The 12,412-nt window shown below is 42.1% G+C and overlaps 1 protein-coding gene across 2 annotated transcripts in view; it reads right to left on the reverse strand.

Annotated features, from left to right (window-relative positions):
- Positions 1 to 12,412, reverse strand: part of Adam17 (ADAM metallopeptidase domain 17) — a 39,515-nt gene that overhangs the window by 10,687 nt on the left and 16,416 nt on the right. For both annotated transcript variants that reach the window (XM_004642318.2, XM_023702391.1), the window contains 7 exons: positions 12,023 to 12,111; positions 10,734 to 10,902; positions 8,871 to 9,004; positions 6,741 to 6,830; positions 4,292 to 4,405; positions 1,973 to 2,117; positions 1,766 to 1,854 (listed from right to left, as the gene is read on the reverse strand). In XM_004642318.2, coding sequence (XP_004642375.1) covers positions 1,766 to 1,854; positions 1,973 to 2,117; positions 4,292 to 4,405; positions 6,741 to 6,830; positions 8,871 to 9,004; positions 10,734 to 10,902; positions 12,023 to 12,111 — 830 coding nt within the window. The remainder of the gene's footprint in view (positions 1 to 1,765; positions 1,855 to 1,972; positions 2,118 to 4,291; positions 4,406 to 6,740; positions 6,831 to 8,870; positions 9,005 to 10,733; positions 10,903 to 12,022; positions 12,112 to 12,412) is intronic.

Here is a 12,412-nt window from a genome sequence, read left to right on the forward strand (position 1 = left end):
GAAGATGCAAAGCAATGACGGCACTGTTAACAACAGTGCTGAGAAGCCAGCAGTGAACTGTACTTTGAACAGTAAACTTCTATCTGAACATAGCATGATGATGCCAAGTTAATTTTCTTGGTATTTATCTGAATAAAATACGAACAACACACTGAAAGGAGTGCTGCTCCTTCTATAAGACATGAAAAATTAACAATTTCCAAGCCATTTTTCTACACTAGAAGATTACCAATTCTTGGGGTTACTGGCTTCTCAAAGCCATGGTCCTGAAGATTTTCCACATTTATATTAAAATGGCAGTGGAAGAAACTGCAAATTTTAGGGTCAGCCAAATAGATCAGTGGATTAAAACACCTGCAAGCAGGTGCCAGGGATGGGGGTTCAATCCCCAGGTCTGCCATGCCAGCCCACGCTGAGACAGCAATTGAGATTGGGCATGGTGGTGCGTGCCTGTAATCACAGCTCTTGGGAGGCTGTAAACTACGAGTCCAATCTAGTGGTGAGACCCTGAACACCCCATAGACCCTTCCCTAAAAATACAAAAAAAAAAAAAAAAAGACAGAAAAAGAAATTGAGTTTTTTTAGCAGGAACACTCAAAACCCAATAATAATGTAATGAAAAGTAATTTCTAACCATTCTAATTTTTCTAGAAAAAAATTTCAACAGACTGTAGAAGTCTGACACTATAAAAATAAATATTTCAAAGTAAATTTATTTTTAGCTCTGTGTTTTATGAGAGAAAATTCTGGAAGACTGAGAAAAACACATCATGAATGGCACCATTAAAAGACTGTCACACCAGAAGGACGTCACATTATGCTCACAGACTGCTCAGTATTCTCTTCCCACTCCACTTTCTGTGGCTGGAATCACCCGAAGTTCACAGCTACTCCAAAAGCACTCTGTGTCGTGCATCTAGCAGATGGCTGACACCTCTTGTGTGGGAAGGTGATTTCACCACATTGCCTAGGCTGGCCTCTGCCTCCTACCTCATGCAATCCTCCTGCCTCAGCTTCCTAGGCAACTGCAGCTAACTTATACACTATATAATCCATGTGAAAATGGAAAGAAGCACCCGCTACTCTCTACAGGGGAATGCTAATCTGCCCTGTGAGGCCTGCAGCCTGCCACACCTGTGCTGGCCATGGGGATCCAGTGGTGCACTACAATACCACCTCAGCTTTCAGCATCAGGTCCCCTCAGGCCACTCCCCACCATGACCAGTGGGAGGTCCACACTACACGTGAGCCCCCCTCATCTTTCACACAATGGTCTCACAGCAGGTGGCCCAGGGCTCTCTTGGACACAAGTCTTCACCTATCCGTGATTTGCACCTCAAGGAGGGCACAGAAGTTGGTCCACCAAAGGCCACCAGTGCAAAAACTGGCAACGATGAGCTGTAATCCTGAAGGCAGTCGGGCAGCAGGAGTGGGGGGAGCACCCACCGCTGAGGCGCTGAGCTGCCATGTTCACCCTGCATAGCCAAGCACACTGCCATACTCAGAACAGGGTTCAGATCAGGGCTCCCGAAGGGCAGTGAGGAGAGGGCAGCCAGCATGTATCTCTAAGGAAGCTGTGGGCTGCTCTACTTCCTCCTCAAACTTTTCTTTAATTCTCGTATTTCTCACAGAGAACATTCACTTCAGCAGAAATCACAAATACAACATACTAATTTTTTGAAAGATACCTAGACAAGTAGATACAAATTGAGGTTCTAATACAATAAACTCCAAATCTATCCTTTTTAAAAACCAGAGAACGTACCTTTGTAAGGATGGTTTTTCCATAATTTTTTGTACTTGTTAAACCACTATTCAAATAGATATTTTTTTTCCCAACTGGACTATAATAAGCTGAAAGCGAAAGACAATAGAGGCAAAAATTGCTCATTAAACACAATTTATACTAGAAGGCACTCCCTCTTCCCCCAGCATTCTAAAATCCCATTCGCACAAACTCAGGCAAGCTTACCCTTCGGACACACCCCTCCATGGCTGTTTGCTCTGGGAGAACCCACATAGGCCAGTCCAAGTGTTCCCATGTCAAAATCTTGGTATGTGAAAAGATGGGCCAGGCAGACCTTTGACGCTTCCTCGGCTATATCAAAGCTAAATTGCTTTTAAAAAAAAAAAAGTTTGTGATTAGCAGCTACGTAAGACTGAGAGCTGGATCCACAGTGGCGAGCACAGCCATCTAGGCTGCTTCCAAGTGCAGCAAGGGCTCTGCTGTGGCTGCACAGGTATTTCCTTGCTCACTTATTTGGGATGGGGAGGATGTTTAAGATTCATAATATAAACAGTTCTAAATATAAACTCACACACACACAATATATATATATATATATTTTCACAGATTCCAAGTTAAAAATCCTGATGTCAAGCTTGGCTAGGTGGCACATTCTGGGAAGATTCTAAGTTCAAGCCCAGCCTGAATAAGTGAGTGACTTAGTGAAGACCTATCTCAAAGTAAGTTTAATAAAGGCCAGAGATGGAGGAATACATATTAGGAAAATACATATACACACATTGAAAACTACCACCAGGATGGTAAGACTATGAGGGCCAGATAGAAGAAGAGAAAGGGTAAAGCAACTAAGTGTGTCATGTGTGGGCAAACCTGTCAAAATGGAGCCCATTAGCCACATGACCAATGAAACAAAAACTTGATTTTTGAAAACACTTTAAAATGAGAGGTTAGCCAGGCATGGTAGCGCACACCTGTAATTTCAGCACTCAGGAGGCCACCAATTCAAGGGCAGCCTGGGCTGCATGGTGAGTTTAAGCCAGCCTGAACTAACAGTAAGACTATCTCAAAAAGCCAAAAATAAATAAATGAAATGAAAGGTTGAGAGCTGTCTGAGGAGTGAAGGCAGTTACTGAAGGACACTGGCAGCTCTGTGGGAATGAAGTGGCATCTGGGAGCCTCCTGGCAGTCCACAAAGCCAGGAGGACACAGCAACAACAGTCTGCTCCCCTGGGTCCTGCCAGACGCAGGCTGTATGAGATGGATTGTGTAGAGGGTCGGGGCTCAGCTGTCCCACATCTCTGCCATTACTAGTACGTGGCTAACCAAGGATGGGTCATTTCAGCAGCCCAGAATCCAGAGTGAAGTCCTAACCCTCTGTAACTCCAAAGTCAAACATACTCAGAGACAGAATCAGGTGATAAAGCTATAACGAGGTCATAGAGTAGACTCTCATTCCCAAATCCTTCCAAGGACACAAGGACAAGACATATACTAAGTGAAGACCCAGGAAGGACACAGAGAAATGACAGCATCTACATGCCAAGGAGAGGAGCCTGAGCAGAAACCAGCTCCACCAACATCTCGGTTTTGGACTTCCAGCTCCAGATGGGTGGGAGCTGACAGGTCAAATCTGACCCAGCACACATGTGGCTCAATCAGGACACAGAACTGGTAATAGCCCTCTACACCAGGTGAGCTTGGAAAACTTGGTTCTGGCCTGAGGAGATCCTAGTAGAGAATCCAGATGAGCCACTGAGGCCTGTACCAACCCATGGAAAAAATGGGATAAGAAACATGCCTCTAAGGGCTGGCAATATAGCTCAGGAGACTAAGTGCTTGCTTAGGTAAATACAGGGACCCTGGCACCTCATGCCTCGTCGGCCCCACCCGAGCACCCTGAGCCTGCGATGGAGTTAGGGCATGGTGGTGCACGCCTGTAATCCCAGCACTAGGGAGGTAGAAATCAGGAGGATCAATACGAGTCTGAGCTGCATAGTGAGACTATGCACACAAAAAAAAAAACCCACACCTTAGAAACATGCCCCTAGCTGCTGCGTGATAATGTGAATCCACTGACCAGTACATTAAAAGATAAAACAAACATACATGGCATCACCAGGGGTACAGAAAGCTACAATGGGTGCAAATCCAAGACAACAGGGTCACACGGAAGCATCCTCAGGCAAGGCAGGCATGGTACACAGTGTTTATTGGAACTGATCAACAGGATAAAAACAGAAACTCAGAATTCCCAAGGAGTCCAAGTCCATGCCTGCCAGACACAGGCACTCAAGGCCTACACAAGTAGCACCACATGTAAACTACATGCAGGACTGTGTCACTTTCCAGACCGGCCAGCCTCCCTGATGCTCAGATCCTGCTGTACTGCGTTTACTTTTGCTTTTTTGGCCCCATCCCATCCCATCCCCCGCCCAAGGGGACAGGTCCCTGGGGCCAGGGTGGACTGCTCTTGGTTCCCCACCACCTCCTCCAACCCAGCCCACATCACTGTGTCAGAAATAACCCCCGCTGAACCCAATCCACCTCCAGCAGTGTCTTCACGTCCCACGCATCCTTCTCTTCATCAGGATAGCTCTTTGCCATGTTGTAGTGCCTTTCACCAGGATTGACTGCTTGTGGAGATTTGAGAATGCGAATCTGTACTTAAAGAGATGATAAACTAAGAACATTTCCGAGAAAAGTTGTAAGACTGAATATTTATCTGTCTAAAAAAAAAAAAAAAACCATTTACCATTACAGAAAGTGTTGCAAAACCACAGTTTTGTATAAAGTCTTCATTTCTAATATTCAGTGATTAAAACAAACTGAAACACATATGGCATGAGAAAATATGTCAGTGAATTAATTAGGCATACATGTACTAAATTTTCATATCCTCTATATTGGGATACTACTACTTGGGTTGCATGAAGCTTAAACAGTATAATTAGAGCCAACAATTATTAGCTCTGGTAATTTAAAACTACTAAGATGTCCAGCACTTGGCTACCACAGGGGATGAAAGATTATAAAGGAGAGAGACTTCTCCCTGTAGCTATGTTCCAGGTTACTTCATATGAACCCTGTTAAGAAGACAAGTAAGGTGTCTGGAAAAGAAGAGGGCCAACAATTGGCCTAGCCCCGTCTACCCAGCCACCACAGGTGAGCTTTCTGAGGGTTGGGGATGGGGGATATTGAGACAGTTCAGAGACGAGTTGCCACACATCAGATCTTCTGATGCACCTTTTTTTTTTTTTTTTTTCTTAAAGAATCTTTAACATTCCCTGAATTTTAACTTTATTTAAATTTATGTATTTGGAACAGTGTCTCACTATGCAACTCACACAGCATGCGGTGCCAGGGGATCAAACTTGGTCCTTGCGCTTGCCAGGCAGGCACTTAGACCACTGCACTATCTCTGCGGAACCCTTTGATCCACCTTTTGGGGTTAAAGAAGATGTGTTTATCCCCTATATTATTTTTATGTTCTTCAACTGGTCGCAAGTCCCCAATGACACATATAAATTGGCCCTCCAACCCTTTGAACTTGATGTAGCTGTTTCAAACACAATCACTTTTTATGTCTACCAACATGGAAGAACCACTAACATACTGTGAAATGAAAACAGAACAAAGGGTACAGCAACAGCCACTGTGTCCAACACAGACTCACATACCATACACATACACACACACACATGTTCACTGAAGAGACACATGGAACTAGTGATATATATGCTCCTGGAAAAAGGACCTGGTTTGACAACAAACAGAAGTTGTAGAAACTTACTTTTCACTGGTTTTTGAACTGTGTATATGTTACCTATTCAAATAGTAACTTAAAGAAAATACAAACAGAAAAAGAATGGAAAAGGGAAAAATCATTCTCTTAGTCTTACTTTAGCACTATCAAAGTTTAACACTTATTAGCAAGAAGCAAATTTTTTTTTAATTTTTAAATCATTCATTTATTTATTTATTTATTTATTTATTTGGAACAGGATCTTGCTACAGCATGGCATGTGGTACTGGGGTTAGAACTCAGGTCCTTACACTTGCCAGGCAGGTACTTGGACCACTGAGCTATCTCCCCAACCCAAGAAGCATGATTTCAAATGTTTTGTTATTTTTTGGGGGGCAGGGATGGGGGGCAGTGAGACAGGGTCTTGCCAAGCAGTTCAGGATGGCCTTGAAACTCACTACACTGCCCAAGCTAACCTCAAATTCTCAGCAACTTTCCTTGTCTCAGCCTCCTAAGTGCTGGGATTACAGGCATGTGCCACTATGCTTGGCAGGAAAACAAAAATTTGTATCTCCAAATTCTGTTACACAACCTAAATATTTAGAACAAAAAGCCTAGAAAATAAGATATAATTCACACAATACAGTGGTTTACCTATCAAAATGTCTGTTTTTCCAAAGTAAATTTTAGACCACTGTCTTTAGCTAGACTTAATTTCAAATAATTATTACTAGGAGATACAACTAAGGTAATAGTACAACATTGCTGGGCATAACATTAATCACTCACAATGAATCAGAAGGATATTTAGAAAAGTTTTAGTGGTTCTGTATATATAAATGCATAAATTTTCTTAGTACTGATCCAACAATGTGCTAGGATTTTTTTGGGTTTTTTGTCTGTTTGTTTTTTGGTGCTACGGATCAAACCCAGTGTCTTAGGAATGCCAGGCAAACATTCTGCCATAGAGCCACATCCTCAACCTCCAAGGATTTTAATAAAGACTGAAGTATATAATCAGAAAGAAGAACACTTCAGGTTTAGATAAGCAGGCCACAAAAACTTTAGGTTAGAAAACTCCATAAATCTAGAACTAAGTAAATTTAGTTTTACTTACAAACACCACCCACTTTGTATCAGAGAACAATTACTGTCATTTGACAACTTTTGTTTTTCTGTCAACAATAAATGTTTGATTTTAAGTCACATAACTTCACCAAGTAACGTAAGACCATATTTCTTGATAAATACCTGCTCTATCTGTATCCCATAACCTTTAAAGCCCGCATTATCCCACGACGTGTTCCGATAGATGTCATCAACTCTGTCAATTAGCTCTATCTATGTGAATAAAACAAAAAGACATTATATACCACCCATTACATGTGATATAAAATCTACAGATAAAAATTATATTAAAAGAAAGTGCAATTTCAAGTTTCTACTAATTATTAGAACTGTGCTTTAAGATGTTAATCTTTATCACTGATAGTTCTACCAAAAACTTATTCCTAGTTCCAATCTTCAAGTATAACCAGAATAAAACAATGTACAGTTTATCCAAAATTTCAAGTAGTCAACTGTATATGGAACCAAAATTCAAGTATCAGGGTTTCTTAAAACTGCCATTCCAGTCAGCAATGCAAATAAAATTTAAATCGTTCAATTTACCTAAAAATATCCTAAGGAGCATTCTGTCTTATGCTGTGTCCTGGCATGCACCTCAATGTGTTCCCAGGACAGGTACGGGGTGGTGAGATTTAATGCTAGCCCCATCTTCATCCTCTTGCCACAGCCTGGCATTGGAAGACAGGCAAAAGGGGCCAGAGAATGAGGAGCCAGAGAATATGGTCATCTCTCCTCTGTTCTTGGGACTGGGAAGATGGAGGAGAGGGCCACTGAGTCACAGCACGGAAAGAACAAAATACTAATTACCTCTCTATTCCTCAAACAGCATATTCTACTGCTCAAAACCCAGTTAAAAAATAAATTGGACCAGAAATATAGCTCAGTGGCACAAATACCTGCTTGGCAGGTGCAAGGTCCTGAGTTTGATTCCTAGTACCAAAAACAAACCAATACTACAAAAATAAATTGCAAAAGAAATAATCAAAAGCCAAGTGACACTGGGCATGGTGGCACACACTTGTAATCCCAGCACTTGGGAGACTGAGACAGGAGGACTGTCAGGAATTCAAGACTAAGGGCCAGTAGAATAAGCGCTTCCCTGGCAAGTGCAAGGGCCTGAGTTCAATCCCTGGTTCCGCAAAAAAAAGGAATTCAAGACTAGCCTGAATCATGTAAAGACCCTATCTCAAAAAAACAAAAGAAAGAATTGTGCTTTGCTTATAATTAACTGTAAGAAACTGAATTTTTCCCACATGGTGTAATGAACAAAGAAGCAAAATAAGAAAAATCCCCTCACACAAGCCCAGATGAGAAGCTTTTTCAAGAATCCTTCTTGCTTAGAAACAAGGGTCACAAAGACTCGCACTATGCTCACAATAAATTCACTCCTTAACCCAGCAAGAAGCAGGCAGGCTGAGGGGGCACAAGGAAGATGGAAAGAAAGGGGAGGTGCCCACAGAAAGGCACTCTCCCACCCACAGCTGCCCACTTCAATAGCTGCTCAGTAACAACACTTTGATCAGTGCCAACTTCTCATGACAAATGAGGTCATACTAGCAACAAAAAAATGTCAATGAAAAATGACTCCCTTGACTTGAGAAACTGTAACCGTTATTGCCAGAATGCCAGTGTTGGGCTGGGGCCCAGCTCCAGGCTAGGGTGTATGCCCGATACGACCAGGCCTAGACCTGACTCCCAGCATCCCCAGAAAGTAATCTACTGTCTACACTTTTCTAGCCTCTCTTTCTCTGCACTGGAGTTACTGAGTACGACCAAAATCATGCAGACACCTATGACCACCTCTTTAACAGGACATGGATCACTGACCTTCTAGCTGGGGATGTAGCTCAGAAGCACAAAGCCAAAGGTCATGAGTTTAATTCCCAGTACCAAAAACAAATAAAAAAAAAAAATGGATCTTCCCTGAAACATATGCAGAAAAGCACACATGGGTTCAAATAAGTCTATAAGTGTGATACCATAAGCTCATGGTTCCTATAAACTGATGTTTTTGCAGAGCTCATTTGTATAAACAAAGGGCTACATTATGAACTTCCCCAAACCTAACATAAAAATCCTATTCTGTAGAAAATACTAGCTCCACTGTGAAATAAGGCTTTCCTAACCTGAGACTATCATTGCCACACGGCTGTGGAGAGACAGAGGAGCCACAAGGCCTCAGGCACAGGGCCACTGAAGTGTGCCAAGCACAGATCTCAGGGCGCTAGTCCCCCTTCCTTCCCAGGTGCTCACCAGGTAATTGGTTGTGGTGCTCTCTTCCCCTCGGCCCATGTACTTGTAAAAGCGATGATCTGCAACCACCAGGAGTTTGCACGTGTTCTTCATGGGATTTGGATCAGCTCTTCGCTTCACCCGATGGACAAACTCTAATATTAATTTGTATGCACTATTAAATCAAAATTCACCAAGACACAGAGGGCTTTTTATAGTAACACTATATCTAGTGGAGTTCTGAAATAAACATTACTTGAGTTTAGTATCCTCAAACAGTTTTCTTTTTTCCTTCTCACTATGCAGTTCAGGCTGGCCTTGAGCTCACTTTGTAGCCCAGGCTGATCTCAAACTAGCAATGATTCTCCTGCCTCAGACTTCTGGGTGCTAGGATTACAGATGTATGTCACCATGCCCAGACTCAATAGGTATCTTGAAAGAAAATAATTTGCAGGGAATAGCAGGAGGTTGACACCAGATGATGGCAATTTTGAGGCAATGTAAAAGACCCTCTCTCAAAGCAGAAGGGGCTGAGGTGTGGCTCAGTGGTAGAGTACTAGACTAGAGAACACACTCAAAGACCAAGGTTCATACCCCAGCACCAAAAAAAAAAAGCACCAAAGAGCTCAAAAGGGGTCTAAGGACATCTAGAGCACTAGCCAAACAAGTGAAGCCCTGGGTTCTATTCCAAGAACTGCAAAAAAGAACCACAGAAAAGTACTTAACAGAGTAAACAATTGTCTATTACTTGGCTATGACACCCTGAGTCACTTACTCCTAGAACTCTACAAATAATCAGCATCAGTAAAAACCAAAGTAAGGGGCCATGAAGATCGGCAACCCTGGCTTGGAGGCACCCCAACCTCCATGCAGTGGGGCAACTGCCTTCCTCAGGCCCACATGTCACTACAGAAGTGACAGAAGTGCACATAACCACCCACACGGCCACATGGAAAGGCAGAGCTACACCTCTGTGCATGTGGCTCTGCTGCCAGGCTGGGAACGCCACCAAGCAGCAACAGCAGAACCAACCACATGCTTCTCTGTGGAACTGTGCACAATCTGACAAACCTATTTCTGCAACAAACAGAAGCAGAACAACTGCTCAATGTTACTAGGGCATCTTCCACTGTCTTCAGTTCTGGAGATCAAACCAAGAAGCTTAGCCCCACCAGGCTAGTGATCCATCATTAAGCCCTGGCAATTTTCTTATTAAGTAAAATTATGAAACTATTTACCAACTTATTCATCTACACTAGTATTACTTTCTGAGGTCATTAAGAATGAGGACAGCAAAAGCTAAGCAAGTGGCACACACCCCTGGGCCTGGGCCTGGTCCTGGTCCTGGCTACTCAGAAGACGGAAGGCAGGAGAATCACCTGAGCCTGGGAGTTTGAGGTCTGCGTCTAACAGAGTACCATCCTGGCTCCCTAGAAACAAATTTGAAAATAATGACAGTAGGCTATGCCTCCACAATAGTTATTTTCTAAATGACTCTAAATAGATCTATCCCAAAATGGATAACGTTTCTATAGCCAAACAGTACAGCTCTCTTACTACTTGAATTATTCCTTATAAGCTTTGAAGACCAACTAACAGTATTACTGACACCTCTAAATACCTGCTAGTAAAAAATTTTCCCTCGGATGATTCAATTTTCCCACTGTCTTTTTTAGTCCAATTATTACCGCTCTCATTATTTTATTAGTGTTTAATACAAAATCTTACATAACAATAATTAAAAGAGTTTCTGGAAGAAAACTTCAAACGAAATATTACAGTTACTTAATAATCATGTTATTTTTCTTTTTTAACCAACTGACTTCCACTGGAGTCAGCTGCAATATGCTGTCCCTCTCTAGAAATTCAGCTTTTGCGACTCACCTTCAGGCAGCTCTCTGTCTATCAGCCCTTTTGGGATCAGCTCCCCGTCATCCACTTTCACATAACCACACACTTTGGGAGACTGCAAGCGCGAAACATTCTTGATGTCTTCAGATCTGTAAGCTAGCATTCTTTTGTCTTTAGTATCATTAACAAATCTCCAAAGTGGCTAAAACATAAAATATGTATGATGAGATGAAAAAAGTAAGAACTCCTAAAAAGTCCTTATGACTTCTTTCCTTATCCTTAAACAACATTCAGTTCTTCTTCTGTAAAATAATGAGATATTCTATCCAAAGTACGTTATTTCCATTTTTATCATAAGGGTTTTTTTCTATTCTGGCAGGTTAATTCACAGATGGCACACTCATGTTTTTATCTATATATGAAAAAAGCATCACTTGGCATGAAGAAATCATTCAGAATATTCAGAAAAGAAAAATGCCTTTTTCCATGAATTCATTTAAAAACATTTATATAATGCCTACTGTATACTGGCACTATGATAGTACAATAAAAACTAGACAAGGCTGAGTACAGTGCTGCACACCCATAATCTCAGCTGTTTAGGAGGCTGAGGCAGAGGGATCCCAGGTTCAAGTCCAGCTCTGGCAACTGAATAATACCCTGTCTCAAAATGAAAAATAAAAGAAAGCTAGCTATTGCTTCCATACCATCACAGTGGTAACATTATGTGTGTTATCTTCTTTCCAAATCCACATGAAAGAGATAAAGGAACACTGGCTAACAGAATCTCTGGGCTAGCCGAAACTTCAGAAAGTAACACACTCCTGAGCTGTAGGAATTTTCCATAAAGCTCACTGGGTGAGGAGAGTGGAGGTGATTTTCTTCCCTTTTGGATCAAATATTACAAAATTTACAGAGTTTCTGGTACTCTCAAACTGACACAGAAAGAGACAGCGGGTCTGGACTCAGATACCTGAGTTTCAAGTGTACCTTTGCCCACTGTAGCCTGGATGAGCTCTCCTGCATGTCAGACCTCCCTCAGAGGTAAGGCACATCAGCATCAACCTTGACTACCTGGCTGCATGCTGAGATTTCAATCAGAAAGCAGTCATCACACTAGTGAGAGCTAATCCTATTACCACAACTACTACTAAGTTATTTGGGGGAAAAAAATCACTTGATTTCAATAAAAGCCAAGAGCTTAACTGGATCCTGAACTGGAAAGCCAATAAATAAATTTGTGAAGGAGATTTTGAAGGTAACTAAAAATTTGAAGAGTTGTGGCTAAGCTACTGGAAAACATGCAGTGCAAACACACTTACCTCTATGTTATACTCTGCACCATCTGTGTTTATCCTTATTGTAATATCATCATCTCCTATGTGGGCCAGGACCCTAGAGTCAGGCTCACCTGAGACAACAAAAGCACATTTTTCATAAAAATATCTATATCAAATAATAACCTATGTAAACTATGGTGCCCGGCAGGAGAGATCCACCAAGCACTTCCTCAGACTGGAACCGATGCACAGAGAAGTACAACCATAGATGCTGCCTGGTGGTGAGGAGGTGGAAAGCCAAGCACCAGCCCAACACTGCCCACCTTCCTTGGGAGTAACTTTCCCCATTTCTGGTAAGAAAGGCACAATTTAGGATATATACATCTTGCCAGGAAGATAGCTCAGCAGCACAGCACCTGCCTGGCAAGCACA

Source organism: Octodon degus, unplaced genomic scaffold (genome assembly GCF_000260255.1).
Source record: "Octodon degus isolate 3935 unplaced genomic scaffold, OctDeg1.0 scaffold00151, whole genome shotgun sequence".
NCBI lineage: Eukaryota > Metazoa > Chordata > Mammalia > Rodentia > Octodontidae > Octodon > Octodon degus.